General features: G+C 39.3%; 1 protein-coding gene across 6 annotated transcripts in view; it reads right to left on the minus strand.

Moving 5' to 3' along the window:
• LARGE1 (LARGE xylosyl- and glucuronyltransferase 1) overlaps window positions 1-27,954 on the minus strand; it is a 266,932-nt gene that overhangs the window by 59,362 nt on the left and 179,616 nt on the right. For all 6 annotated transcript variants that reach the window (XM_068191098.1, XM_068191096.1, XM_068191097.1 and 3 more), the window contains one exon: window positions 1,921-2,025. In XM_068191098.1, coding sequence (XP_068047199.1) covers window positions 1,921-2,025 — 105 coding nt within the window. The remainder of the gene's footprint in view (window positions 1-1,920; window positions 2,026-27,954) is intronic.

A 27,954-nucleotide genomic window follows, 5' to 3' on the forward strand; every position in this document is an offset into this window, starting at 1 on the left:
GTTGCGTTCAGTGTCAATTATTTTTATTTACTGAACACATCAAACAAGACCCAGTTTCATCTTCCCTGAGAAATGTATACCTCCAGTCTCTGCTAGATTACTGACGCAAACAATTAATTCAATCAAGAAATTTATATTAAAGGGTGCTGATTCTGTCAATAACCTCATTTCCTACTTCTCAGAGGTTGCACTGTTTCACTCAGTGACCTCTTGTTCCACATACTTGAAAAAACAACATTCCACTTCTTGTGATCACTTGTCAATCTTCCATACATTATCTACCTTCTGGTTTTCTTTCTAAAAAAAGAGTTTTTATAACTACAAAGTGAGTTGTGTGAAGAAAGAAACTGTGAGGAAAATAAAATCTTGTGCAGGATTACGGGATTATGCATGGCTTGATAGGTATGTATTAATACAAGAATAAACACATGCAGTATATGTGAAGGACTGCAGATATTTGATTATTTTTGCTTTCGGTGTAAGGTTTATGTGATATACTGACATTTGGTATTCCTATAAACCATTTGGAAGAGCAAGTTAAAACATAAGTTAAAGCCTTACAGAATTTTTTTTAACATTAACATTTTAGATATAAATATATGTATTTTATACTACCCACCATACATTACTGCATTATTCTGATGTTATGTGGTTGTGCCAGATCTCCCTCTGCCAGCATAAAATGGCAGAAAGGAAAAAGCAAAAACACAGCAGAAAGAAGGTAGCTATAGAAGGTGGTCATCTCTCAGTAGAACAAAAGATACTGCTTTGTGGTGTAACAGTGAACTGACTTGACACCAACAAGTCGAGTTGTGTATAGCACAAGCTTTCAGATTTCAGGAAAAATCCATGAAACTCATCTCTGTCTCATGATATGGGGGGCCTGGGGAACAGGGGTGGGCAGACCTAGCCTTTCTATTTGCAATTCTGGCAAAGAAGAGTTAGGAAACAAACCTATTCTGCCAAGTTCTTATTTCCATATCAATCTGTGTTCTGTTAGGCTATTCTTTTCAACATTTCCAGAAAACAGAGATGCTCTGCAGAGGCTAAAATACGAATTCACAAAAATTAGTAGGATTCCCAAAAATATACATAGGAATATAGAAATACACATGACCCAACCACACAACTTGGTCCATCCTTTTTCTAGTCAGTCTGTTTAATTTAATCCAATATATTTATGTGAAGCAAAATCACTTTTATGGTGAGTAATTTCCTGATAGTGCAGGGATATTTAAATGGACTCATCTGTTCCAAATGGAGGCTTCACCATCTGTTCTGCCCTTTTATTACAAAGACAGAGAGAACCTAACTCACTGCATCAGCATTTAAAGGCCTGCATTGAAATGATTTAGGTGTACGTGTGCGTTCTTTATGCACCTGGTATGTTTTCTCACATACCAAACACAAATCAGTGGGAAGACCTGTCTCTTGTAACCTAATAAATTCTCTGATGTGGTGCCTTTATTCCTTTCTCATGGCAGCAGAAACTGATGGCCAGTAGCTTGCATTTTATTAGGACAATTATGACCCTGTTGGTGTCCTGCAGGGGTTATTATCTTTATTGGGCTAACATTTTGTGATACCATTTACTTCTCTACAGAAAATTATCAACTCCTATTCATTCCCTCTTGCTGGGCCTACATACAAGTCATCGTGGACAGAAATCTTGTAGGAGATGTGTTGAGGACCTGTCAGATGGCTGAAAAGCTCTGTTCTTCCCCAAAGGATGTCACACCATCTTTTCTAACACCATTTAGAGAAGACCAGAAATTCGAAAATGCATGACATTGTATCATTTTTTCCTTTTTAGAATTTAGCTGTAGCTTAGGAAGGGAGGTGCAAATTACCACATCTCATACTCTCTATACCAGGAGACTGACTGCAGGTGTTAATTCAAAGCAAACCCTCAGGTCCTACCTGTGTTGTAGCCCCTCCCAAGCGCTGGCCAGGGCCGATGGTTCTTCCAGAGGTTGCCCAAATACCAATCACTTTGGTTCTCCACCAAGCCAAGAACTTGCTGCCCTGGAAAATGAACAAATTGCAAGAACATCATAAGATAGAAGACAGTCAATAAATGGAAAACACAGGAAACCTGGAGAGGGACAACCAGTAGAAGGAGAAGGCAGAAGCTGGGGTGCTGCCTTCCTTCTATGCCTTCAGAAGAAGCCAGTTTATGTAATAGACAAGCAGGCCTGGCACAGCAAATCCAGCACGGCTCATTTCTTCCCTTCTTCCCTGGCTAGCCCGAGTAATTAAACACTGTGGGAACCTTTGTCATGCTGACAGAAATATGTCATCCAGACAAATCTGAATGCTGCTTGATTTTGGAATATAATGATGGAATATCCTCCTAGTGAGAATTAAGTGTTGGTAAAATGATCATCTAATATGAAGATCTGTTCATACTCCGATGGAGATAACATAATTGAAGAACAAGGCTCAACGTCACAAAGAGTGACTGAGAAAAAAGAATAACGCATATTATCCCTTTTGCTCCAAAAAAATACTGGATTTGAAAAGTTTACCTACATAAGAAAGTTGCACTGTTTTAATTTAAGAGAGTAATTTGGAAGTCATTTAGGTGAGCCTGTGTAGAATGCTGCATAGAAATTATGAGTTCGGTTTTTCTTCAGTTTATCTTGCATTGATTAGCAGCTGGCTTCAGTCATAGTAAAATGTATTTGAAATCAAATGTGTCTAGAAGGTTTGCACGGCTTAAAAATCAACCGAGAAATGAATGTTTGTATAGATAAGGACTTAATTTTGTATCCTAAAATATGGTGTATAAAATGTAAATAAGAGAAGTGATTGAAATGATGCTGTGGTAACAGGGAAGGGGAGAAGTGCATTTGGATCTAGTCAGAGATAGGAAAAGGAACAGTGCTTTGAAAGAGGGACATGCTCAGTGACGACACTGAGACTGATACTGGAAATTATTTTGCAACCTTTTGAGAAAGCAATTAAGCATCATGCTTTGAAGGCTCATTTTCCAATTCCAGCTATGCTCATAAAATTGTGTGTATGGTCACAGCGGTGCACTGCAAGCCTGAAATGATCAGTGCATGTTGCTTACATAGAACCACAGCTATTTCAGCATGGTCCAATACAAGACTGGGCTGAGAACAAGACGTAAAGAGAGATATGATTAACTCAATTTTATAATTGGCTTGAAAGGTGATTGCAATTCTCTCCTGTGGTATCTGCAATTCAGTGGAATGTCATTAACCCCAATGTGTCTTGAATGTTGTCACAAAGAGCGTGAGCAGCAGCGATTGGCCACTGCATTTAAAAAACAAACCAGAACACTATGAAAGCATTCAAGGAGTGAATGGAAATCAGTCTAAAAATAACTCTGAGAGATTACCAAGTCCACTCCACTACTTTAGCATCATCCTACTCTATCCTAATGACAACATGCCACTCCTCACCTGACCTTATTTTCCAGCGATGTCTCTCCTATTCCATTACATATTTATTATACAGTATATACAATTTTTCACATTAGATCCCATAAATAAATTTTTAAGAAGGTGGAAAATCTGGGAGAGAGCAAAAGAATCATATCGAAGTCCCATTGGTGCTACTGAAAACTGCAATGCACAAGCAAATGAAGGAAATTACAAGCCAGAGGCAAACACATCCTAAGGAACTCTGTTGGTACAGAAAAACAACAGCATCTCTCAACCTGTGAGACACCTGGAACACACTGGAGAGCACACCAGATATCACAAGCCATATACTGTGAGGAAATATAAAAGGGATCTCTACTGGCTGAAAGGAGCCTAAGGCAAAAAGAGGCTGAAGGACACAATTTAAACCAACACTTGTTGACTCCAAGCTGGAAGTCTGGCTGTTTATAGCCACTCCATTACAGATAAAGTAGAATAAATCAAGATAAGAAGCACTGGCTAATAAGGGATGAGGAGAAATAAAAAAAAACAAACCAACAGAAAATGCAGGTGCAGCTGGGCTGGAATGGGGTGGCATAGTTGGTAGGAAGAGACTGACCCTGCCCATAATCTACTAGCACGTTTCACAACTTAGCAGTCCACAGATCCTTCTCAGGATAGTACAACTACCATCAAAAGAAATGCCAGAATTTCATTCGCAAGAAGCAGATACCGAACTTCTTTACCATGGAGCATCAATCTGTTTTCATTATTTTAGCCTCATGGACTTCCCAACATGCTAGAGACTTCAGCCTTTAAACCAATGAATAAGGAAAAATGAACAAACCTTAATGCTTGTTAATGGTTTTCATTTCCCACATACCAGTCCAAAATCTCAGTTCTAATAACTTACCCCTGAAATACTTATTTCTCAATAATTATTTCTCATGCCAAGATAAACTAAAACAGGTTCAGGAAATTATGTTGGCATGCATTTACTGTAGTTGTATCATTTCTTTCTGTATTTTCCCTTTATTTTTGATGACACCAGAAAAAAAAAAAAAAATCTCACTTTCACCAGTATTCCTTGAGGTTTCATATGGGACACAGACGAAGGCAGAAATGAACATCATGTAAGCTTTAGGGCTCAGATACATGGATCAGATACTGTGACTTACTGTGTATCAGCTGAACTGGAATAACTGCCTGTACAAGCCCTTTTAGCTTGTCACAAACACACAGTAAAATGTATGAGCTAACACACTTTGTTTTGCTCTTGCAATGGCCTGGGAATGTGCACACGTTCACACACTGTCCTAGGGTAGAGCATTATGCAACTTGTCAGGCTGTTGTAACTCTTACTGGTGCATAAAAGCCTATTAGGCAGATGTGATAGCTTGCCTCCCAAGCCACCTTGGAGAAAATTATGGAGATATGCTTTCCATCTCCTCTAGTTATAGTTCTATTTTCTCTAGGCTGGAATAGTGTTGCTGTCTCTGCCAAAGAATATATTTTATTTCCCTTTACATTGTCTCTGTGATCTTGACTTAAGGCAGAAGTAATCCAGAAAACAGAACTTCAGCTGCATAGCAAATATTAATGTTTCCAAAAAGGTTTTCATTCTGAAACAATACAGGAAAAAGAAAATCAGAAATATTTTCTGGAACAAATTCCCCAAATATTTTGATCTGAAGACATCAAAATAGCATCTAAGAATGTACAACCATCCTCATGTTAAATAATATGAAACAATGTGATACATAATACAAATGCATAATATATACCCTATAGACATTATTCCATGTATCTCAAAGTTCAAACAAACAAAACAAAACAAAAAACAAAAAACAAAAAAACCACAAAGTTTTGTCCTTCCAATTGCAACTAACTAAAAATTCACTCAAAAGCTTTCACTCAGTGCTTTAATGAACTTTTGTTTTTTAAAGAATCATTGTGAGAATATCTGTCCAGTATCAGCTATTTCATTTAGTTATTTACTTTTTCAAGTGCATCACAAAGTTACAAACATGAAGCAATGGCCAAAGGGATGCAGGGTGTCAAGCAGGCACACTGAAGATCTCTCTAACCACGAGCAGCCTGTCCCTCCGCCACCCTTTGTGCCTCCCCTCCAAGGTGCTCACAGTTCTGCAGGAAGTATCACCAGGTTCACTTCACCTCCGATCATACTTCAGTCTGAATTCAGGTTTTCTGGGCAGGATAGACTAGAGTTCCCTTCCAGCACGGCCTTTTGGAAAAGGCAAGCATAAAAGAGTTATGTGAGCTATTCTTCCAGCAGATGAGAACACGGTGCCTGCCGTAATGGATTTGAAGCTTTCAGCATTCTGAGCTGCCGGTTTCCTCTTCCTAAGAGTTATTATAATAAAATACCACAACTAACAGCAAAAGCTCTATCATTTTCTGTTCTGGTCCTGCAGTTATGATTAAGCGCACTCCTCTCACTCTCTGTTACTCCAGGCACAAGTTAGCTTATGAAAATTAAGCTGTCTTTCTTACTTCTTCATACATCATCACTAACAGCCAGACAAGAGAAAACAAGGCTATGATTCTGGCATGACCGCTGTGAAAAATTACTGGGCAGGCAGAATTACAGTTGAATTGCTGGGAATGGGGTTGTGTGCTGCCTGGCTGTGGGTTGAGACTTCTCCAGAAAGCAGCTGCAGCTCCAGCATTTTGCACAGAACAGCTGCTTGACAGCTCTTGCACGATGAGAAGCTTGGCTGTTGCTGGGAAGAGGTTTCCATGGAAAAACAGACACTTCTGAACCTGACAACTCAGTGCCTTCAATTCTGCTCTTGCTTCATAGACTTTTGGTGGCTAATGAAGGGGAAAACATTATGCCGTAACTCAGACACTGAAGGGGACTCCAGACCTTAACTCAGCTCCCAGCTGTGACACTGATTTCTTGGGTGACACTGAACAGCCTCTTGCTCAATTCTTCCTGAATAAAACTTTACCCCTCTTCCATTTTGCAAATGTAAGTCCTCAGAGTTAGTGTGTGCTACTTTCTACTGAAAGGGTAAGAGCAGCAGCATGTGGCCAGGCTGAAACTCCATCCAGCACAGAGCTGTCTCCAGCAGCAAGGAGGAGCAACTGTGCAATATGGAGCACAATAGTGCAGCTGCATGGCAGCACTTCTTAATAGGGCTCCTCTGGATGCAGTGACTCATGGCACATGACACATCTGAAAGAGTATCAGCTTTTTGTTTATGTTGGGTCTGGTATCTGCTACTTTTTTTCTTGGTGTCAGTCAACAATATTTTCCTATTCTGCCTTAATTTTTTTCCTAATTTTAGAGGATTTCATCTTCTCTACAGCCTATGGTACACAGGACCTTAACCTCTGCTCTTGCCTTGCTGTATTTAGCTATAACAAACAATAAAAATAGTAAAAAAATTATGGTTATTACAGGTACTTTCAACATCTTCTTTAGTGGAAGCTTTTGTTTTCCTTTAAACCTATAGTGGCTTTTACATTACTCCACTGCAATTAAATAAGAGCACTGGACCCACTGCTCACACTTTGAGTAAATTGCACTCTCTCAGGACACATCAGACTGTTTCCAGAAAGGGGAAAATAAGAAGGCATATTAAAAGGGAAGGAAGGGCTTGAGTGTCACCTAATTGCCCATGGCCAAAGGGTGAGCTGGTATCATAGAAAAGATCTGTTTCAGCTCAGTTCTCCGGGTTGTTGGATTTGCAAGGCTTAGTTGTATTTGGTAGAAGCCTTCAAAGTTAAAATCAAGTGCAAAGTAGTTTTCAGCCTCTAAAAACATAAAAAGTATGAAATTTCTACACTGCGGAGACTATTAAAGTAGAACAGAGCAGAACTCTTGTCTTGCTACTTCTAACTACTCTAACAGCCATGGTTTAGATAATTAGGAATTTAATATAGACACGAATGCTGGAGCTACAGCCAAATACTTCCAGAGCAGTGCATGTCTTCAGTGTAAGCTGAAAGAGAGAAGGACTCAACAAAAATATAAGAATCAAGCTTGGCAGAATTCAGAACTGCAGCATTCTGATCCCAAAATGAGACACAGAAATAGAGAATAAAAAACTAACAGAAGGGAAGAGGGGGAAATGTACATATACTGCATGCTGGAAATATTCTAAATTGGCCAGTACCAAGCCTGATGAACACTGTCAGAACTAGCTGAATCTATACTGGTGCAATAAAGCAGAGTTATTTGCTGCATGATTCAGAGTTAAAATCTTTGATTAATGCCCCTTCCGTCTTTTCTGCTTCTCCTGATTTCTTTTTCTTTAGCCTTTAAACACCTGCTTAACACACCCTTCCTTTCTGAAATGTGTGAGGCCACATCCTTAGCTGGTATAAATCAGCATGATTTCAAGGAAATTAGTGTACTTAAGCTGACTGATACCAGCTGAATGTGTTGCACTTCATATTAAATCTTGCCTGAGTGACTGACCCTTTCTTGATGGCCTTCCTGCCCCTGACCATATACTGGTTCATACAAAATATGTGGCTTCTAAAATATTTCATTTCTCCTGCCACATCTCTCATCCACCTCTTCAGATCACTGTCAAGTTCAAGTTCTTCATCCTCACTGTCACTGTCCTTTGCAATTCTTGCACTGTCTATATAAATGCATGTTTTTTCCTGCTCCTAGGCTCATTCCTCTCTTCTACTGCCAGGTCCTCTCTCATTTCTAAAAGAGACTGTCTTCTCATGCAACAAATGCCCTGACTTTCCTCTGAAAATTTATTTCAAGCACAAAATCCCTCAGGACTTTCCTCTATATATATATTTTTTTTTAGAAATTTTACCATGAATCCAACGTACAATACACATATGAAACTTTGTGGATGCTCTATGACACAAGCGTGCCAGACCCTAAAAATACAGTTTGACACTGTCTCATACACTTGTATGGTACAGGATACACTGTGTTCAGCAGAACTGAATACTTTACCTCTACTGTGCATTTATTTCACACATATGCAAACATGTGACAGATATAAGCATTATATTTGTATACACATATTTACATGCACATATATATACATATACATGCATAAATATGCACAAATATGCATGTGCAAATATATAGTCTCTGCTGTGAAGAACTTCTTTATTACATATGGAAATGTGAAGTTTCAAGGAAAAATGCCTCCGGCAAAAGTTAAACTTTTTTGCTTGATATCTCATTTGCATTAAATAGTTGCTGTTTCCCAGCAACCATTACTCCTTCATAGTGGACTAAATACTCATGGAGAGAAACTGCACAGACAGTTATTATAGCACAGGCTGGATGAGAAGGAGGCCAAAGAGAAGCACTGAAGGTCCAGCAGGACTGGCTCAGAAGAGGAGAGGATGGCTCCACAGGAGCATCATGTGCATAGTACACTGGTGCCAGCAGAAGAAGAGAGGATACAGGCAGTGAATACCTGATAAGAATGGATGGTAGACAAATGAGGCAGAGGTAAATACAATAAATCAAGGGCAGAGAAAGTCAAGATGAGCCAAGTTGACTCAATGGAAGAGAAAAGAGCAAGTGAAAGGAATGAAGGCAAACTGGCAAGACTGAAACAAGGAGTAAAGCAATGGTATATCGGACTTCTGGGATGTAATCAGAGATGGTGATGTGACAAGGACAAAAGAAGTCAAAGCAACTCAGACTAGAGAAGAAAAATAACTTGGCAATAGTCTATACAGAGAGAAACATGACAAATATTTTCTATGTGGTAGGAGGGAGGATTTAAAAGGTATACGTAAAAGGTGATAAAGAGGATGAAGTATACAGAACTGGATTGTGAAAGGTTGGGGTGAAAACCTGATTTATTTTCATAAGGAAAGATGAAAGAATGAAATCAATCAAGAGAAGAAAATATATTGGGTTTCCGCTCATCTTCTAGTGTCCTCCAAGGAGCTTGTTAGAAAAATTAAGAGGACAGTGAGAAGTCCAGCAAACCCCAGCAAAGCTAATAAATCTATCATTAATGCTTGCAGCACTTTCATCTGCAGAATTTCAGTGAAATGGATTCTCAGCAGCTGAGCCTAAGAGGGTAAGCATAGGAAAAAAACCTTTAATTTTGCAACAAAACTTTTTGAGATTTTCTGTGGTCCCTTCCAACCTGGACCCATTCTGTGACACGCCCAACTCATTGCCAACATGAAATGTGCTCGGGCATGGAGTCTGGAGAAGAATGAAATGGTTGTGCAATTGTAAGCTTGAGCAGAAGAGAGGCCCATACCAGCTACATGGGCATCTGAGCCATGTAGCAGCCTTCCTCACCTCAGTTTTTATGTCACTGTTTATAGTACAAATAGTCCCACCAGTAGAACTGACACCTAATTAACAACAGATACCTAATAAGCAATAGGAGACTTCACACAAACCGTTTCCAGCTGGTAAATACTTTTATAACCAGGCTGCAGGAGGTCAGCAAGATGGACCCACTGCTCTGACTACACACCTCACTTTTTTTGTTCACACCACCAATGGCTTTTCCCTTATCATTGTCTCCTTTTACATTTTTGATTTATTCAATGTAAAACTCCACTCTCTTGTAAAATTGAAAACTTCTCTCTCTGAAAGCAGCAAAACATCCTAATGAACAACGTTAATTCAAATCCACCCCTTCTAATATTCAGGCATTGATTTGAGAGAAAGGGTCCAGAGTTTCAGGAATATAGAAGACATTTAAACCATTGCTTGAATTTGGCCTGTGAAGGAATAAGCGATCAGTGAACAAAAAATGCCTTTTTTTTTTCTGCCAAAGATAATGCAATAAAACTGTGAAGAGACAGAAAGTAACTATCCATGCACTATGACAATGCCTGTCTTAAGTGCATCAATTTTATAAAGAGGATAAGGTCCTGATAGGCACATTTTTGTTGGCACAAAGCCCATCTGTGAAACGTGTCTCAGTCACGGAGAGCTGAGCAGCAGGACGCAGTGTGTGATCAATAAGGCTCTGACTGCTACTACTTTCAGTAGTAGCACTTCATTAAGGAGAACTTACATCAGGAGAAACTGAGGCTCATGGTGATGGAGTGACACTTCCAAGGTCACTGGGGAGGTGAGTGGTGAACTAGGACTTGTGAGCCCCAGAGCACCGATTTGAGACACCGAGAGACTGTCCCTAATGAGAGCCTAGTGCCTAAACTGTCACTGCCAGTAACTCTCAGAAATCCCCACTCAGCTCACCTTCGAGCAGCTGTCAGCTCACTGGGTCCACTGATGGCTGAGTTTTTCCTTGCCACATCTCTGAATGCTATGTGTTGCCCTGACATAGATTTACTTTGGGTACATCCCTTGGGATTCCAGGCATGTCTCATCATTTTCCTCTTGACATTCAGGCAGCTGCATTTTTCAGTGGCGATGTTAACTGAATGAACTTATATTTGCCGTAGGTAACAGAGGTTTGAAGTTGTCTGTTTGTCTCTCATTTTCACCACATCACTACTCTTCATCAGCTTTCAGTGATTGTTGTCTGAGGTTGTTGGAACAGTAAACTTCTTTGCTAGCAAGGAATTAGAGAAAGAGAGTAAGAGCTTCCTAATATTCCAAAGATTGCTCAAGGAAATTGTGCACAGCTTCCTACTTCATATCCTTTTGGGCAGTTATCATGTATTAACAGCAAGATATTAGCCCCACTTTCTTTTTATTTAAAAGGAACAAATCTTTTAAATCAATTAACAAACCAAAAATATTTTTAAGCAAGAAATCAGTGTATCATAAGTACTTTCCCCAAGAATCAGAGAAAATCCAAAATGCAGAAGCAGCGGCAGAACCCCCTCTGCCCAAGATGAACAAAGTGAAAAGGGTTTTCTAGCGACAATTTCAAAAAATCAAAACAAATCAGAAAAAAAAAATAGAAAAGGGTTGTAGTCATCCACTTAATGTGAAAAATGTTGCCAAGTTATAGTATGTGGTGTTGAAATCCAACCATGTTGACGTTATTTTTCCCCTCTGTTGGGTTCAGTTCTGTTAAAAAAAATAAACAAGCTTTGCATTTCCCTTTGGCTACGTGGATTTACCAGCCTCTGCAAATTCTTCTAGATGAAAATTCAGGAGCTGTCTCTTCAGGAGACACAGACTGCAATAAGATAATACTACCTGCCTAGCGCTTCCTGCCAATGATAGTAAGAGCACTTAGTACACTGACAATTGGTTTGTGCAAACAGCTCACTTCATCCTTTTAATTACTGGCTTCAAGACACGTTAGAGCTCACAAACACTACTGCTAGGAATTATTTATGCATCAGGAGTATCAGACAGTAAGGTGACACAGCAAATATTTGTTCACACCTAATGATTAAGCACAATTAAACCTGTATCAGGAAATAGGACAGAGCTCTGATACCAAACAACAACTTGCTGTTTTGCACCTTGAGCCTACAGAGTAAGAGATGCTTCTGCCTGATGCTACAAAACAGTGGCTGTATCAGACGTCTCATGCTTTAGTGATGAGCTCAAGAGTCTTGGGATCTGTTCCTCGTTCTTATGTGCAATCAGAGACAGGTCACCTCTTCAGTGAGCTGCAGCCTCCCCAAATAGGATTCTGCACTCAGACAGTGGAGAAGAATAAAAGAACAACTTGGAAAACAGAATAGAAGTGTTGTAAGTTATTTTCTCAGCAAGAGATGGACCACTTCAAATACCAAATAAATGTGCAGAGAATTGGTCCTAAATTTGAAAATTACCATCCTTTCTCTATGTTCTTCTCTGTCTTTCAACCTGTACTCTGGAGACATCTGGATTTAAAGAGTAAAGTGGTTGAGATGCTCTCCTGCCAAAAACATGAACCCAGCTTGAACCCATACATTGCACTGGCTCAGTTTTGCCAGCATGTCCAATACTACAGAGTCATGACAGGCACAAAGGTAAAATTACATAGCCATCTTGAGCTCACGTTGAGCTCAGTACCTTCAGCTCCAAGAATAAATTGTGTAGGATGCCTTGTGGATTGCTAGCAAGCATTAGCTAGTTTACTTTCTTAGTTTATGGCTGTTTACTATACATGTGACACATTTTGCTAGCATGACTACAAAATGGTTCATATTCCTGATGCAGAATCCAGTAAGGCTTGGAAAAAGCAATAAACCCCCCATTCTTCAGTCTTTTGCAGATCACTCTGTGGATAGTACCAGTGGTTTTCAGATGCTTAACACAAGTCTGTCTCAGCACTGATATTTCCTTTTGGTCCCTGTTTATTGGCTTAGTAATGAGTGATTCCTGCTGTTATGAAGACTCTTCAAGCAAATAGGAAGAAGGCTATCTCAACTAAGTAAAGGGACAAAAATAAGTGTTATGAAAATCAGCTTAAGTTCCCTCTCCCTCGTTTAATTATTTAGTTAGTGCAGGTCTGGTTTTAATTAAGACAAACAGATGAAAAATGTGAGGCCAATAGTGCACAGGAAATAAAGAATTTTATCATACAGCCCTGAGTCAGAGAGTCTTTGAAGTGTTGCAAAGGAGTTGAAGTCCAGAGGCAAAGAGGTGAGAGATGAGCAGAAGGCACCAGTTTCATTAAGTAGATCTGCTGGTGATAACAGGAAGACAGGGCAAGACTTACTGTCCACTGAAACACAACAAGTCCCATAATGTATTCTGCACATCATATCGTTCAAGCCTCTAATATTTCATTCATTGATTTTATTGTCAAATGAAAAGGCGCTTGTTCCAAATGGCATTTAGTGAGACAGATGGGGAGAGACCCAGAGTTCATTACTGGGAGTTTGCTCACTGGATAACGTTGACATTATATGACAAAAAGCAAAAAGAGGGCAGAAGTCTACTGGCCCTAATGTTTAGAAAGGTCTTTTTGGTTCTCCTCCTGGAAGCTGAAGGGCTTTGCACCTGGTCAGACTGCAGACTGCCCCACATGTCATCTGCATCTATGAAAAAGCATCACTCCAACTTCTCACGCAGATCCTCCCTCCCTGTTCTGGCAGAGTGCTCCTTCCCCTACATTAGTATATAAAACGTCACACTAGCACTCCACAAACCCCACAAACTCTTTCCCTATAGTGAGGTCAACTTGTGTGGACCTTCTAAAAGGTTATGTGCAGGAGAGGCAGGATACAAAATGGATTTAGGCTGAAAACATCTAGCATTTGCTGGGCTTCAGCAAAACAAAAGCATCTGTAGGCAGGCACAGCAACAGAACTTAAAATGCACTAGTGGTTAAAAATAAGGTGCCTACCAGCAGCTTGGAAAACTTTTGTGAACTTCTTTATAATGATGTATAGGAACTCCACTTAGATTTAAATTTAAACAACAGCATCCCTTTATTAATCTGAGCCTAATTTTACTGTTTTTTTAAAGTGACTTTTATAGCAAGGTTTAGTACTCAATTGCTCATTCAAAAATACTAAAGAGTCAAAATTATAATCTCAAATATTTAAAAACCCTCATATTTCCACAGTAATATGAGAGAGAGGCATGGAAGAATTAAGAATTCTGAGGACATCAAGAAGCAGGAAGCCAAGTGTGCAATTGCAGCAGGAAAGCATGCAAAGGGCAGGGAGCTCTGGTATCCGCTAATCCCCTTAATCCCTACTAATGCATGAAGTGTAAGCAACGTCTGCTTTATGAAGTAGTAAAATGCTGTTATGAATTTTGAACCTATCTTGCATCTCAATAAATTTTGTAATCAAAAGGGTAAAAACAGCAAGTGAAATAGCAGTAAATGTCTATTTACTTATTTCCTCTTCACCTGTTAAAGGATGAGATGGAAAACAAAATTAAAACCAAAATCTTTAAAATGGACCTGGCTAACTCACTCCCTCATAAGCACAGATGTCAGACGGTACACTGTACCTGCTCTTAAAAAAAAGGGAATAAATGCATGAGAGAAGTATGATTAAACTGTTCACAGCCTATCTGTATCATAAGGCTCTTTTGTGTTAAATAAGTAATAAATTACAAAACAAAGGGCTTCCCTCCCAATCTTTTTTGGGTAGGAAATAAAGAAGTCCCTCACTCATCAAGATAATCACATGTCAAACTAGACCCTTTATTGGCTCATAGTTCCACGTAGTGGAAACTGATGTTTTCTTTTGTCAGTCATGCTGCATAAGTAAGCACCATAATAAATACAAATTACAAGAGAAACATATTTAATATTTTAGCAAATTAAAAATGAATTGCCTTTCAAGTACTAAAAACCAGCAAGAAGTTTATATATGCATTTGCAGATTAGAAAGGCAGTAAGTCAAAAAAAGAATGATGGAGTGATATAGAAGACAATTTTGGCTGCATATTAGGAAGATCAGTAAGACCCAGTTAAACCTAGTGATGAAATATTTACTTCCATTGGATTTATTTAACATTGTGAGAATTAATTCAGACCTCAGTCACATAAATGCTGCAGAAGCAAGCACACTAATTTGAGAAATTACCCCCACCCAGTTCATATTGGTGTCCAGCTATCTGGGTTAGCTGCAGCCCTCTCCACTGCTCCTCTACAATGGCTGTATGGAGAATTAGAGGTACAGTAAGTCCCCATAAAACCTATTAATATAGCTCATGGAAAAGTACTGAAGAGATGATAGCAATAATTTCTTAAATCACTCCAAACAAAATTGTAAGGACATCAGTTTATGGCTCCAAAAGCATCCAGTAAATGGGATGTTTACAGATAATCTGTTCTAATCTCTAAAAAAGGTAAATCCTTTGGGAGCACTGAGGGCAGATTTGTACAAGGCTCCCTTCAGTATCTCACTTCAGTTTCCAACTCTGCCCTTTTAGAAGGCAGAACTGATCCTCCTTCTCCAAGATTCTTTCCTGGAGGTGCACAAACATTGTACTCACTTATAAAATCCAACTGTATAGTCCCAGATAGACCTGCCTAGGATTTACTCTTCACAAAGAAAAGATAATGTACATGGTTCTCAATAACTCTTGCAGTATCATATGTGCACAGTTTTTTTTTTTTCAAGTGTATCCTAATTAACTAATATTTTAATCCATCCAGTTTCAGTCACCTTCTATTATAGTGTCATAAGTGACCCCCTGGGTCATTTCTTAACTCCACACTTCATTAGCACTACTTTTAGCTTGGACCTACACTTGCTTCCTTTCAGGCCCTACGCGTTTTCAGAAACAAACTTCTTGACAAGACTGTTTTCTGTCTAATTTGTAAGACTTTCTCTCTGTGTTCAATGCTGTAAGATATGGATGGTCCATTGTGCTTTGCAATCTGAAATAAGAAATGTAAGGATCATTCTAAGTGGTACTTACTCAAAGTAACAAAAAAAGGAGCAGAACACGAGACCCCCTCTATAACATGTGAAATGCTAGTTTCTGTCCTTCTAGAGTAAGATGTGACCTTCTGATTGAATTTAAAGCTCTTATTCTGTCACTTAGCCCATTAATTGCATGAGGAAACGAACTCCAAGGCATAGATCAGATTCTGGGACAACCTTCAATTTTTTATCACCACATGAAGAGCAACTCAGCTCCTGTCTTTCCATGAAAGGAAAATAAACAATTTTCCATTCAAGCTTACAAGATCAATGCTGCAAGAAAGTGAATTGTGTGAGCATGTCTGCACTAAAAGAAAGAAATATTTATGTGAGATGTGACTTAAGACACAAAGGCATTAAAAAGAGATCATTATCTGTTTTGGAAGTGGAGAAAAGACCTATATTTCATTATCAGATTCTGATCAGCTCTATAAACCGAAAAGTACTAATGTTATTTCATTTCACAACAGATGGGAAGGTTCACCCCTCAGAAAGACTGAATGAGGGCTGACTCAAGAGCAATCATAAATTATTAACTAATTTGAAGGATTTTTCCCCTCCTCTTTTCCTCCAAGTCCCCTAAGCTAATTTTGTGGCTAACACAAGGACAGATCTGAGAAAGTAATTATCGAGCAGCTACAACAGGATTAAGTAAACGCTCTATGACAAGACAATGCTGAACTTCTCTCACTGAACCACTACACAAATTATTTGTGCCCAGGATTAAAGTATTTAATTAAACATCTTTGTGTAGATGAAACATGAAAATAATTTCCTAAATTGCTGCAAGAGAGAAAAACACTTCCCTTCGTTTTCTTCTAACAATTGATTGAGTCTGTAGTTCAAAACCAAAAAATGATCAAAACAGCAGTGACTCACTGGCAAGAGCACTAGGATAAATCCAACTACCTTGAAAGTAGTACCTTTTCTCCTCCAGCCAAGATGGTTGCAACATCAGGCAAATGCATGACTGGAAAAAGGACAGCTTCCAGACCAGAAAGGTAGTGTCCCTCCACGATATGAGAGGTTTACACACAGGAATTATTCTTAAAGTAAAGCTGCCAGTCACTTCAATGAGCTCTTACTCAACATTAGCATTCTGCTAGAGGACTGAGGGAAAAAAGGGATTGTCATGTTTCTGTTTTACAGAAACAACAATGGAAAGTAAGGAAACCTTGCTATTTAAGAAAAGTCTGAGTGTGTGTAGAACAAAGGATTTTTTGACCCCCGAGACCAACAAGTGAAAACCCCACCAAATTTAAGACATAACTCTTCTTCCTGAGATTTATTTTCTGCAGTACCAGAAAGGAACCAACATTGCAAGGTTGTTCAGTTAAAGGCCACTAGGTCCAAAATATTCTCTGTCTCTCAGTGCCCTCATCAGCAACTATGAGACACAGCAAACCTAGGAGAGGAGAACTGACAGACAGGTACCTAGTGTTTTTATGGACTGCACTGAAGAACATCTGAAGTCATGGCTGAGCTGGGAGAGAAGTTTTAATTTTTCAGGAAAATGTTTTTCAAAGTCACATCTAGCAAACTGTTTTGAGTAATGAACATCTGAACTTGGTTTGACTTCATTTGGCTGCAGAATTGAATGGAATAATCTACTGGTAGATAAAATGCAAGGATTTGGACTTAATTCTCTAGCCACTGTCAACTAGGATGGAATGACTTCAAATTATTTCTTTCTAGTTGGACTAGTATCTTGACTGGAAGAAAGCCCAGTGGGGAAGAACTGTGTTGGTTATTAATGCAAATCCTTACTATCTCCCTTCAGAAGAGAAAGGTGTTGTCATTTTTCATACTGGATGTCTATTTCTTACTGCAGAAAGCAAATCAATCTTTTTTTTTTCTCCTTTTAATTGCAAGCCATAACAGAAAAAGTAGAAAAAAAATAATCATTTGTACCAAACCATTACAGATGCATCAAAGAATGAATTGCTGTGAATTGATTTTTAGGTCTAAGAAACCTTGTCAGAATCTCTTCAAATGACAACTAATATGAAAAATCTACCTCCAGCTAAACTTTATTATTCCCTGTGCTGCATGGATGGTAAAATAAACAATTTTCCAAAGGGAAAAATAAAGAAAGCTACATAAAACAAGTATTATAAATTTTTATAATAATTTCTTTTTAACTCTACTGTTTGAGAAACAGCCCATGGATTTTTTGCTCTCAAAACCAGCAAAACCAGTTAATAAATGTCCTTTGTGTTTAGTCACTAAATGAAAAGTCTGTGTGAATATATGTGCAATAAAAACCGAGACCTAGCATTCAGTAATTTTAGTGAGTTTTTGCTCACACAACTATACACATGCACATATGCAGCCAACCCTGATGAACAATGTTAACAAAAAAGGAGTCTCTTTTCATAATTCTAATATTTTCTGGATATCTTCTATTAGTAAGTCACTGTGAATGAGAGAGAAGCTAACATTATAAATATGCCTGTAACAGTAACATGTACCGGGGGGAGGGGGGGAGGGAATATGGAAACAAGCATATGAAACTGTGAATGGAAATGAATTCTACCTAAGAATTATAGAGTGGAGGTCTCTCGTAAGCTCCAAGGTGTATGATACTGCGCGTATTAAAATGTTTCCACAGTATAATCCAAAAGTGATTTAAATACTTACAGCAGATTTCATAAAAAAGTTTGATGTGTTTCTTCTGGACCACTTAACAGTCATGAGCTGCTGCTTAATTTCCTTTCCCATCATTACTTACTGTCAATAAATGCATGTGTGTTAAAATTAATTTTTCTTCTTTGTAATTAGTCTTGGTCTACCTGCCTGACATATTAACTGATTCTAAAATCTCATATTTGTGACATCAAATTATTTCCATGGCGACAGATTGAGACATATTCCTGAATAAGAGTGGTAAGTGGGTCATATTTGACTGGAAAGGGGAGAAAAATTCCAACCCTCCTTTATATATATTTGCTTTGATTAAGCTAATCAGTAACTACAGGAAGACACAACTGTGGTACAGTTAATTTGCTGGGGACCTGATAATCACAGAGGCTTGTGAGAAAGTTTTTAAGGTTATTGCGGGTAATGAAGACTTTAGGAATACACCAATCACATTTTGAAGATTAACTAATTTGATTCATAACTTCAGATTTAGTTCAGTACATAACTTAGTTCACTGATTTTAAATTTTTTTTAGTGGACTGTTCTAAAGAATATGCCACTTTACAGCCATGTTGCAGTAGCTTTGAATATTAAGTTCAATCTGGATTTGACACTAGAAAATCTCTGGTCCCTGTCCCTTTGCACAAGGAATTTTCTCTCTTCTCAGATTTATTTCCATTTATCAGCTTCAATCTGTACTGTCGACCATACCTGAGCAATGGAACTGTATCTCATGTCTCTGGGTCTGCATTAAAATTTGATGTGTTCTGCTGCACGGGCACGTGTGTCCTTGGATGATTTCTGTCAAGGGTGCTCCAGTGAACACCAGTACTGTCAAGTCCTCAAAACTTGCCAGCACTTCTGGCTCTAAAGGGCAACTGAATAAAATAAACTTAACAGGGTGGCCTTATATGTCAGCAACAGCACCTGCTGTGAGTCCTGATAAAGTGATTTAGTGGTTTGAGTCTGTGTGACAGGGAATGAAGACCCTGAACTTACACAAACTAACTTGAAGGAGTAAATATTCAGAAAGAGCAAGCAGGTAAAAAGACTCCTTTTACCTCAAATGGAGCTATTCCAACTTTAGCAGGTTAGAATTTGGCATGATAAATTCATACTACAGAAGAATGAAATGTTTTTCATGTATTTTCTGGGGTTTATGTATTTTCTCATAAAAACACCAGCTGTTGGTCTTTGCTGCTGATTAGCAACCTCCCACTTTCCCATTCTGGGCAAGTTGGTGAGGAAAGTTGTCAGACCAAGAACGGAATTGCTGGCAAGGCACCCTCTGGCCAAGGCACGCTCCATGGCGCACACGCTGTGTAGGAGAGACTTTGCCATTTGGGAAACTGGGCTTCATGAATTCTAATCCAGAATGGCCCAAGTTTAGCTCCTGAGAAGAGCAAGCTAAACTAAAACTAACAACTTTCACTTTTCAAGTGAAAACGAATCCAACCACGACTTTGGAAATGCTACCAGAATGGCATAGCAGGATGTGTATATTGCTGTTTGATCACTGACAGTACATCTAATTTGATGTTTTCATGGGAAGAAACCCTGCAAGTAGAAAGTACCAGACTCATGTGGGGCCCTAGATGTTAAATTTCACAGAAAATGGTAGTACTTGTCCTCTAAAAGTGTCTGACAGCTATCATTCAGGTGTACTGAAAATGGCACCTCAGAAACCACAATGAAACCAGACAGCTGCAACTTCACGTATTCACAGTAAATCTTCAGCAATTATTCCACTAAGGCTAAACATGATATAAATCAGAAGGAACTATGAATTCTCAGTGAGGAAAATATTTATTCCTGTGAGCAATTTATTTGCACAGAGGGAGCTAATCCAGAGCTAGGGGCTCTACACATGCACATGCCCCTTGTAATAACTAGGCAAGACAGAATGGGATGGAGAAAGGAACCCACAAACAGAACCCAGGACTGCAGAGGCAGTAAAGTGCCCACTTATGTCTGTGGCAGAGCTGGGAAGCAGAGCTCAGATCCCTGCTGTTCCACTTGGTGGAATTGCTCTTCTCATTCTCAATCCCTCTATGGATTTTTATCAACTTATTTCATGAGCCACAAAGTTTGCCAATACACTGTGACAATGTTAATGTGTATAAATCACAAACCTTTTTCCTTGTTTCAACAGAAGAGTCTAAATAGTTGCTAAGATTGCAAATTAGTTCATCTCTGCTTAAAGGATTAACTTTTTAGATCTTTTGCATATCAGTGAACTTAAAAGAAAAGAAAAAAAAAAAAAAAAAAAAGACACAAAATGCTTTCCCAGAAGGAGTAAAGTCACTCCCCCAGCAAAGCGGCTTTCAATTCCAAGTTTTGGTAACAAAATGGCAAAGAAAAAGCTCTCTCCAGCAACTTATTAATGTCAGACACGACCTTGGGAAGTGTTTTGTAACATGTCAGCACACAAAGAATACTGAATTCAGTAATTAGCAAGCATGGAGAGATTATATTGATGTTTTATGCATACTGGTGGGTAGACAGAGGAGGGACAGCAAACAGGAATACTGAAACCACAGCAGACTGGACAGTCAGGTTGATGAGAGTAGTTAAGAAGATTAATGTATACTCTAAACTGAACTCCCCTCGTTGGTAAGTGTTCCATAATTTAAAAGACAATGCCAGAGCCTTCATTTCAAGGTGACAGAAAATTCTGATGATGAAAAGACACAGCTGAAAACTTACATTTAATTAAAAAGCAAACAGACTGAAGCTCCCATGTGCCTAAAAGGAAGTAATAGCATTTCAGAAACAGAGGGGAGGGATTATTATTTAGATAGTTCATTTTATTAAATAAAAGAATTCAAAGAGAACCAGTAACAACTTTTCCACCCTAGTATCCTCAATAACATAAGATGATTACTCATCGACTTAATGAGAAAAAGTTTGAGTCTAAAGAGAAAGCAATTAAACTGACAGATTTGCTGCTACCAAGAACAGATATCCACAAAATGCAGAGCTAGGATGCATTAAATGACCAGAATAATTCATGAACATGAATGAAGAAGAAATGGATGACAAAATTCAAATCTTCTATGCAATAATACAATAGGCAGACCAGAGACAAGCAAACTGACAGGTGCATGTTCAGACGGACGCAGAGGTGACATGTTCCTAAGATTTATTAAAAAATTGATCAAAACTATTATACTAACAGTTTATGATATATGAGAGCTCAGAAATTCAAGCAAAAGAGGCCAAGACTAGTGTTCTACAGAAGCTGGAGTTTTCCAGTTGGCTTCCCTTTCTTGCTGCAAACACTTTTAACCTGCTGAAGTTTAGTTACCAAACTATTTTAGTGTTAAGAATTTACAAGTTGTGAGCAAGAGCCCTTTTTCCCAGGGATCACTGAGCTCTGTAGCCTCAGGCATGCAACATCTGCCATAGCATGTGCCAGTGGGGAGCAGCAGCAGCTCATCATAGTCAACTGTGACATTTTGCTGACTGCTCCATCTTTTTCCCAATTCTAAACTCAATGATCTTAAACTTCAGCATCAAAGGCCTAAGAAGAAGTTAGTACTTCACATATCCTCTGCACTTGGAAAGACCACATTTGGCAGATACTGTTCAATGAGAGGGATAAAAGAGGATGCTGGTGGAGAGCAACACTTGGCCCTGAATCTATTAGCCAGGACAGGCTCTGATGTTATCTGCCCTAACACAATGCTGTATCTCAGTGCATCATCATTTTCAATCTTGCTTAAGTCAATGAGACTACTCATGAGCGTTAACACTCCAGCCTATGATTAAGTACTTCACTAAATAAGGTCATTAAATTTAAATTGTAGATGCTTGCTAGGTACTCCTGAAGGTTGTTCTCTCACCTGCAACATAATCCCTGAAGGCTCATGGCTGGCAAAACAAGTGGCTAAATAACATCCAAATGTGCATGTCAGCAATCCTCCCACTAAACGTAAGACACGGGAAATTGATTGATTCAAGAGGGAGATGTGTTTACCCTACTGCTGATGTAGGGAAGAACAGAAGTATGTTATGGCTTGTAGAAAAGATTGAAACACACAAGAAAGGAAGGGTGGATGAACCTGGCATACCACAGTGTCTGGCAGAGATACCTTAGTTGGTTTAAATAGCAAAAGCCTTACAACTGTGTTAATGCAGCATTTTGCCACTGTATAGTTTTTTCATTTCTCAGCAGGAACTATCAGTGTAACACAGTATTTTGCCAGTGCAGTTAACTAGCTCAGGTACATACGTTGGCCCTCATAGAGACATATCCTAAAGGATTTCTAAAGGATTAACATGGCACTTCAAACGCTACCAAGCTATATTCACTTTTCTCTATTCAGTGTGCACACCTCAAAGCAGCCCTCTACCCTGCTTCCTACTCCCAAACAGGCTATCAATCATAATGAAGGGTATGCTAAAGCCATAATGCAGATAACAGACCATTAAAAGCTCAAATGAGACTACTAAACATGTTTCATTAATCACAGCACAATCCAGTCTTGAATCAGGAGCTACAGATTCGGCAGGTCAGTAATGGAAGGCTTCTTTCTACCCAATTCTAGTGACTGGGAAAGGGAGTTGCCTTAAACCTTCTGCCCTTCCTCCTCTTCCTCAGGTGCACATGATCTGTGAGAGTTACATTGCTGGGAAAACACAGTGAGAGAATAGAGAATAAAAATACAAGACCTGCTATGAGAAAAGCGTGAATGCTCTGCAGAGAGCCTGGATTCTCAAAGGAGCCAAAACACCCACAGCTCACACAAATTTTAGTAACAGCACTTCTGAAAAACTGGCCAAATTGTCTCCTTTTCCCTGGCAAGGGGTCTTTATTTAGGGATTTGACAGAGCATCAGAAAGAGGAGTTTTCTTCTTAGAGGCCCAGACGCAGTGCTGATCTTAGCACTTTAAAAGCATAGCAGGTAAATGTTATAGAAAATACTGTAAAAAAGAGATGCCCCCTTTGCCCCACTTCTTATTTGTACATGTCCCAGTAATTTTCCAAGCCCTTTCCAGAAAAACTCAACAGGTTACCTGCTAGGTAACTGCCAGGTAAACAAAGCTACCTGCTGAACACATTTGGCTATTTAACCCTCCTGATGCCACATGCCTCTGCATAACAGCTTCCATGTGGCGCATACATTCTTGGGCTTGACTCTGGAAGCAGGTTGGAAAAGGTGGTTCCAGCAGAGGTTGTCTCCTTGGACAACAAAGACAAAAGACACTCTCAAAAAGTGCTCTAATAAATAATTGGAAGAGACATGAAGCCAAAACTAAAGGGGCCTAACAGAATGGGCTTCAAGCTTAATCCTCGTGGAGGATTTGAATCAACAAACTTCTTGCAAGGAGGCAGGGTTTTTTACCTTGGTTTCACTTCATTGTGGTCATGCTGAACTCCAAGGTTTATGCTTATAAAAGACTTTCAAATGAGCAGAGACATGAGCTGTCAACATTGGTGGATGGGTTTTATTATGGAATGCTAAAAAATGGGAAAGAAGTGTTGAATACAGAAAAAGAGCTTTCAAAAACACAGCAGCAAAGGCTTGATTATGCCAGATATCAGCTACACTGTGTTTGAGCTCATTCTGTTCACAGAAGCATGGATTTGATATGTTATCACTTAATTCCTGTACACTAAAATGACAGCTTCTATTCTGATAATGTGTGTTTCAGGTAGGATTCTGGAGCACTACCAATTAAAAGTAGATTAACATACTTTCATATGTTAATAAACCCCTGACTCCTGTTATTTGCTTTTAATGTTGCCTAATATTTTAAGATCTGCAGAACCTACTGCTCCTGCCAAATGGAAATGTGTTTAGAGGACTCAAAATGTCCCTACTGTGAAATTTCTTGAACACACTGTGCTTTGTGGCAGGGGTTGGAAACACTCCCAAGCATTTGAAGAAATTAATTTCCGACAATTAATTATGTTTCTACAGTTCAGTATCTTCCTTCCTCTGCGGCGCTAGGCACCAGGAGCCCCAAAAATACCTTGGGGGTTTTTATTAGTATTGCATATTCTAGAAGTATCTAGCAACAGGAAAAAGTTGGTGATTTCTGCTGTTTTTAAAGAGTAAGCTTTTTGCTCTTATGACTGCTATGAAAAGCAAGGAAGTGTAATATCAATGAGCCAGACAACAAACAAGAACTGCATACTTTCTTTTTCCTTGACATCATCATTTTTAAGGCTGTCTCCTGATCTTTGAGGGTTTTACCATGGTAGACTATTCAATTTACAGCAGGTTTCAGGAATTAACCTCTCAAAGTCAGTACTTCAGGTCCACATACCCCTTCTTACACAGGTGTTTTTTCTCCTGTGTGCAGAAGGATATGGTGATACCTTTACTTTCTTTGGCACAGCTATCTGCATATTTTTCAATGCCAGGGTTTTGCAATAAAAGTGGTATCACTTTGGTAGCCATCAAATGTTCATGCAGCTCACGACGACACAATAGAGATGAAGAAATACTGGTCCCATACTGAGAGCTAACTGGCAGCACTTCTTGTACCTGTGTTTTGTGTTAACACCAGTAGGCAAAAAAGCACCACACAGTCCATCACTCACTTCTCCTCTCCCTCAGTGGGAGCGCGGAGGAGGAAAGGAAGAATAAAAGCAAGAAAACTTGGGGAAAAATAAACCAAAACCAACAAGCAACTGTTTGATAAGTGAAGTGGAGGAGGAGGGGAGGGAAGAAAACAAAGCAAAACAAGTGATGCCAAGGTCCCTCCTGTGGGTAACAGATGCCCAACCAGATCCTAGTGGTAAGATGTCTAAAGCCACCTCTCTTCCCTTCTAGTGCTGAGCATGATGCTGAATGCCATGGAATATTAACTCTTTTGTTGGTGAGAGTCACCTGCCTGGTTGTGCCCCATCCCAGCCTATTGAGCACCCACCAAAGCACGCACTGTGGGGGCAGAAAGAGAACCGGGGAAGGCCTTGATGCTGTGCAACCACAGCTCAACAAAAGGCAGAACCTGAGTGTGCTGTCAGCACTGTTTTGGTCACAAAATCTAAACCCCAACACCATATGAACTGCTACAAAGAAGACTTTCAAGGAGCCTCCCCGTTACCTGCACGCATAGTGCAGATTATATGAGACTGGTAAACAAAGGAGTCCAAGCCACGCTAAATATTTTGGCACGTTTAAACATTTAAACAGATGGGAGTGAGCTTCAGAGTTATCGTGTCCTGGACATCTTGTCTTTATTTGGGTTTTGCTGCACCATGACCTCTTCAGGAGACCTGCCAGTGTTCCATGGACACTGTATCTCCTCGCAAGGAGCTCCCTGTCTTGGGAGCTCTGTCACCTTTCTCTGCCTGAGAATCTGCTAGGACGGATTTACTGCCCTGTTCAGCCATCACAACCTACTGCGCGTGGGGTTCTTTTGCTGTGGTCTTTTGCCAGATGTTTCACAGACCCTCAGGTAAATGTGACCCATGTTTTGAGTGAGGAAGTGAAAATGTTAAAGGGGGTAGGAAAATGCAGGAAAGTATCTTGCTGGTATAAGACTGCATGAGTCATGTAAGGTGTATCAATAATTAAACACTAAAAAGAATGAAGCAGAACAAGTGTGGATTAGAGGTGCATCCCAAATATGGGCTGGAACTAATGAGGCTTTTCTTTTTACCAGAGGAAGTTTATTACATGTACTTCAAAGGCAGCTGACTTAGTGAGCAGTGGAGGTGGGTCAGATACATCCTTTCCACTGACACTCAACATAAAAGGAGAAGCATTCATAATGGAATGGCTGAACAGGCTGTGAAAATAATAACCCATGACTTAGGAAAATTTTAAAGAGAGGATTAAACCCAAAAATAACAAGTGAGGGATGGGAAAAATGGCATGTTAAATAAAAACAGAATTCTGTAGTTATTTCACAGCTACAAAAAGTGTGTGCTGATGCCATACATGCTCCTCATTCTGACCTCTGGCCAGGTCCACAAAACCTGACCTGTGATATACACCAGGCTGTTAAAATGCCTCTAACCCTCTACTGCTGAGGCTGACCAATTAAATGTTAACAGTGCTGAAAGTGGGGTAAAAAGCACCCTGATTATCAGTGTAAATGCCATTAAATCGAGAGCTATTGCAGACACCACCAGACCAGAAAGGTTACACAGAGACCTGTTAGACAGGGACAACAGTGCAGGTGGGGAAATTAGAAAAAAAAATCATCACGCAAAATTTACAAGTTAATAAGCCTGAGGAATAGAAACCCAGAGAAAAATACTGAATGAGGTGAAAATGGGTGCAAAGTAGTATATTAGACAATAGAGATGATCACTATGATCTGCTGTGCTTTTCACAGGAACTGAAAGACAGGAAATGCTCAGTTCTTGTTTCGCTGGTGAGGCTGCCTGGCACTCAGCCCATGCTCAAGTTAGACCCTCCTGCCTCTAATGCTGTCTTGCCTGAACTTGTAATGTGGAAAGTAATGTGGAAAGAAAAAGTGCTGGTCCTTGCTGACAGCAGACAGGCACACCACATCACCACATCTGTGTAGCACCAGATTTCTAAAATGCCCTTGTAACAGAGCTGCACACTCAGACAAATTCAGCTGTTTCTTTTGCACTCCATTGCTAAATCTCCTTGTGATTCTTCAACAGAAATCACATCAGCTTGCAAGTGAGTAATTATAAACCAGCCACTGACAGATGCAATGGCATTTCAGGAACACGACTGTGCCACTATAAACATGGGCTACAGTGTGTGGAATAAAAACAGGAGATCCTTAAACTACAGCTCAGATGTAAGTACATAAATCCCAAGCTATTCCAAGCTAAATAAAAGCTATCACAACTTCTCTTTCACAATCACCAAATTTATTCACATTTCACAGTTTCCAAAATTATGTTTGCTTCATTTTTTTCTTGATTTTTAACAGAATTTCATGCATTTTTATTTTTCAGGAAAAATTAATCTGTTGACCATAGATAGTACGAGTACTTCTAGGAGACCTCTGCTGGTCACTGAAATCACTTGTCTTAGGAAAAAAATCTCACTGTGCATCTCACATATGCACTGTTTTCTAATTAAAAGCTGGATTCTCATCTAATTTTCCCCAATATAAATCCAAGGACAGCTTAAATGAAAGTAATGAAATTGCTCTGGATTCAGTCTATGGCAAATGGGACAAGGATCTTGGCCTAATCTCACGAATGTCTCCCTTGAGATCTCCATTAGTAACACTGGTTTTTAAGTGAAAAATGCACCACATTCTTGCAAGATCCCCTGAAGGAAAAAATGGTGTTTTTAAATACATCAATTCTACACAGTTACTGTAAAATTTTGGTGACATCTGAGGCAAAATAGTTACAACACCCTGCTATCTCAATATACCTCCTCACCAACAGCACTAGAAATACAACTATAACATATAATTAACTTGTTTCAGTTTGTATATATTCTAAGCATATAAGGGAAAACTGTGATGCAACTACACCTGTCTCCCTTCTCCAGTACCATTAGTACTAATTGTTTACAATTTCTCTCATGGCAATTGCTGGATTCAGCTGATTTCAGTACATTGCTAAGAGATACTAATCCCACTTGCAGGGAAGGAAATGGGCATTGGAATTGGTAAGGGTGCTTCAAGCTTTCAGGCTAATAAAACACTTGTGGCAGTTCTTCATCCTCACTCATCTGAAGGAGTCTGCCTCCTCTTTGCCCTTTCACAATGGACTATGAACAAGACA

Source organism: Anomalospiza imberbis, chromosome 5 (assembly GCF_031753505.1).
Source record: "Anomalospiza imberbis isolate Cuckoo-Finch-1a 21T00152 chromosome 5, ASM3175350v1, whole genome shotgun sequence".
Classification (NCBI taxonomy): domain Eukaryota; kingdom Metazoa; phylum Chordata; class Aves; order Passeriformes; family Viduidae; genus Anomalospiza; species Anomalospiza imberbis.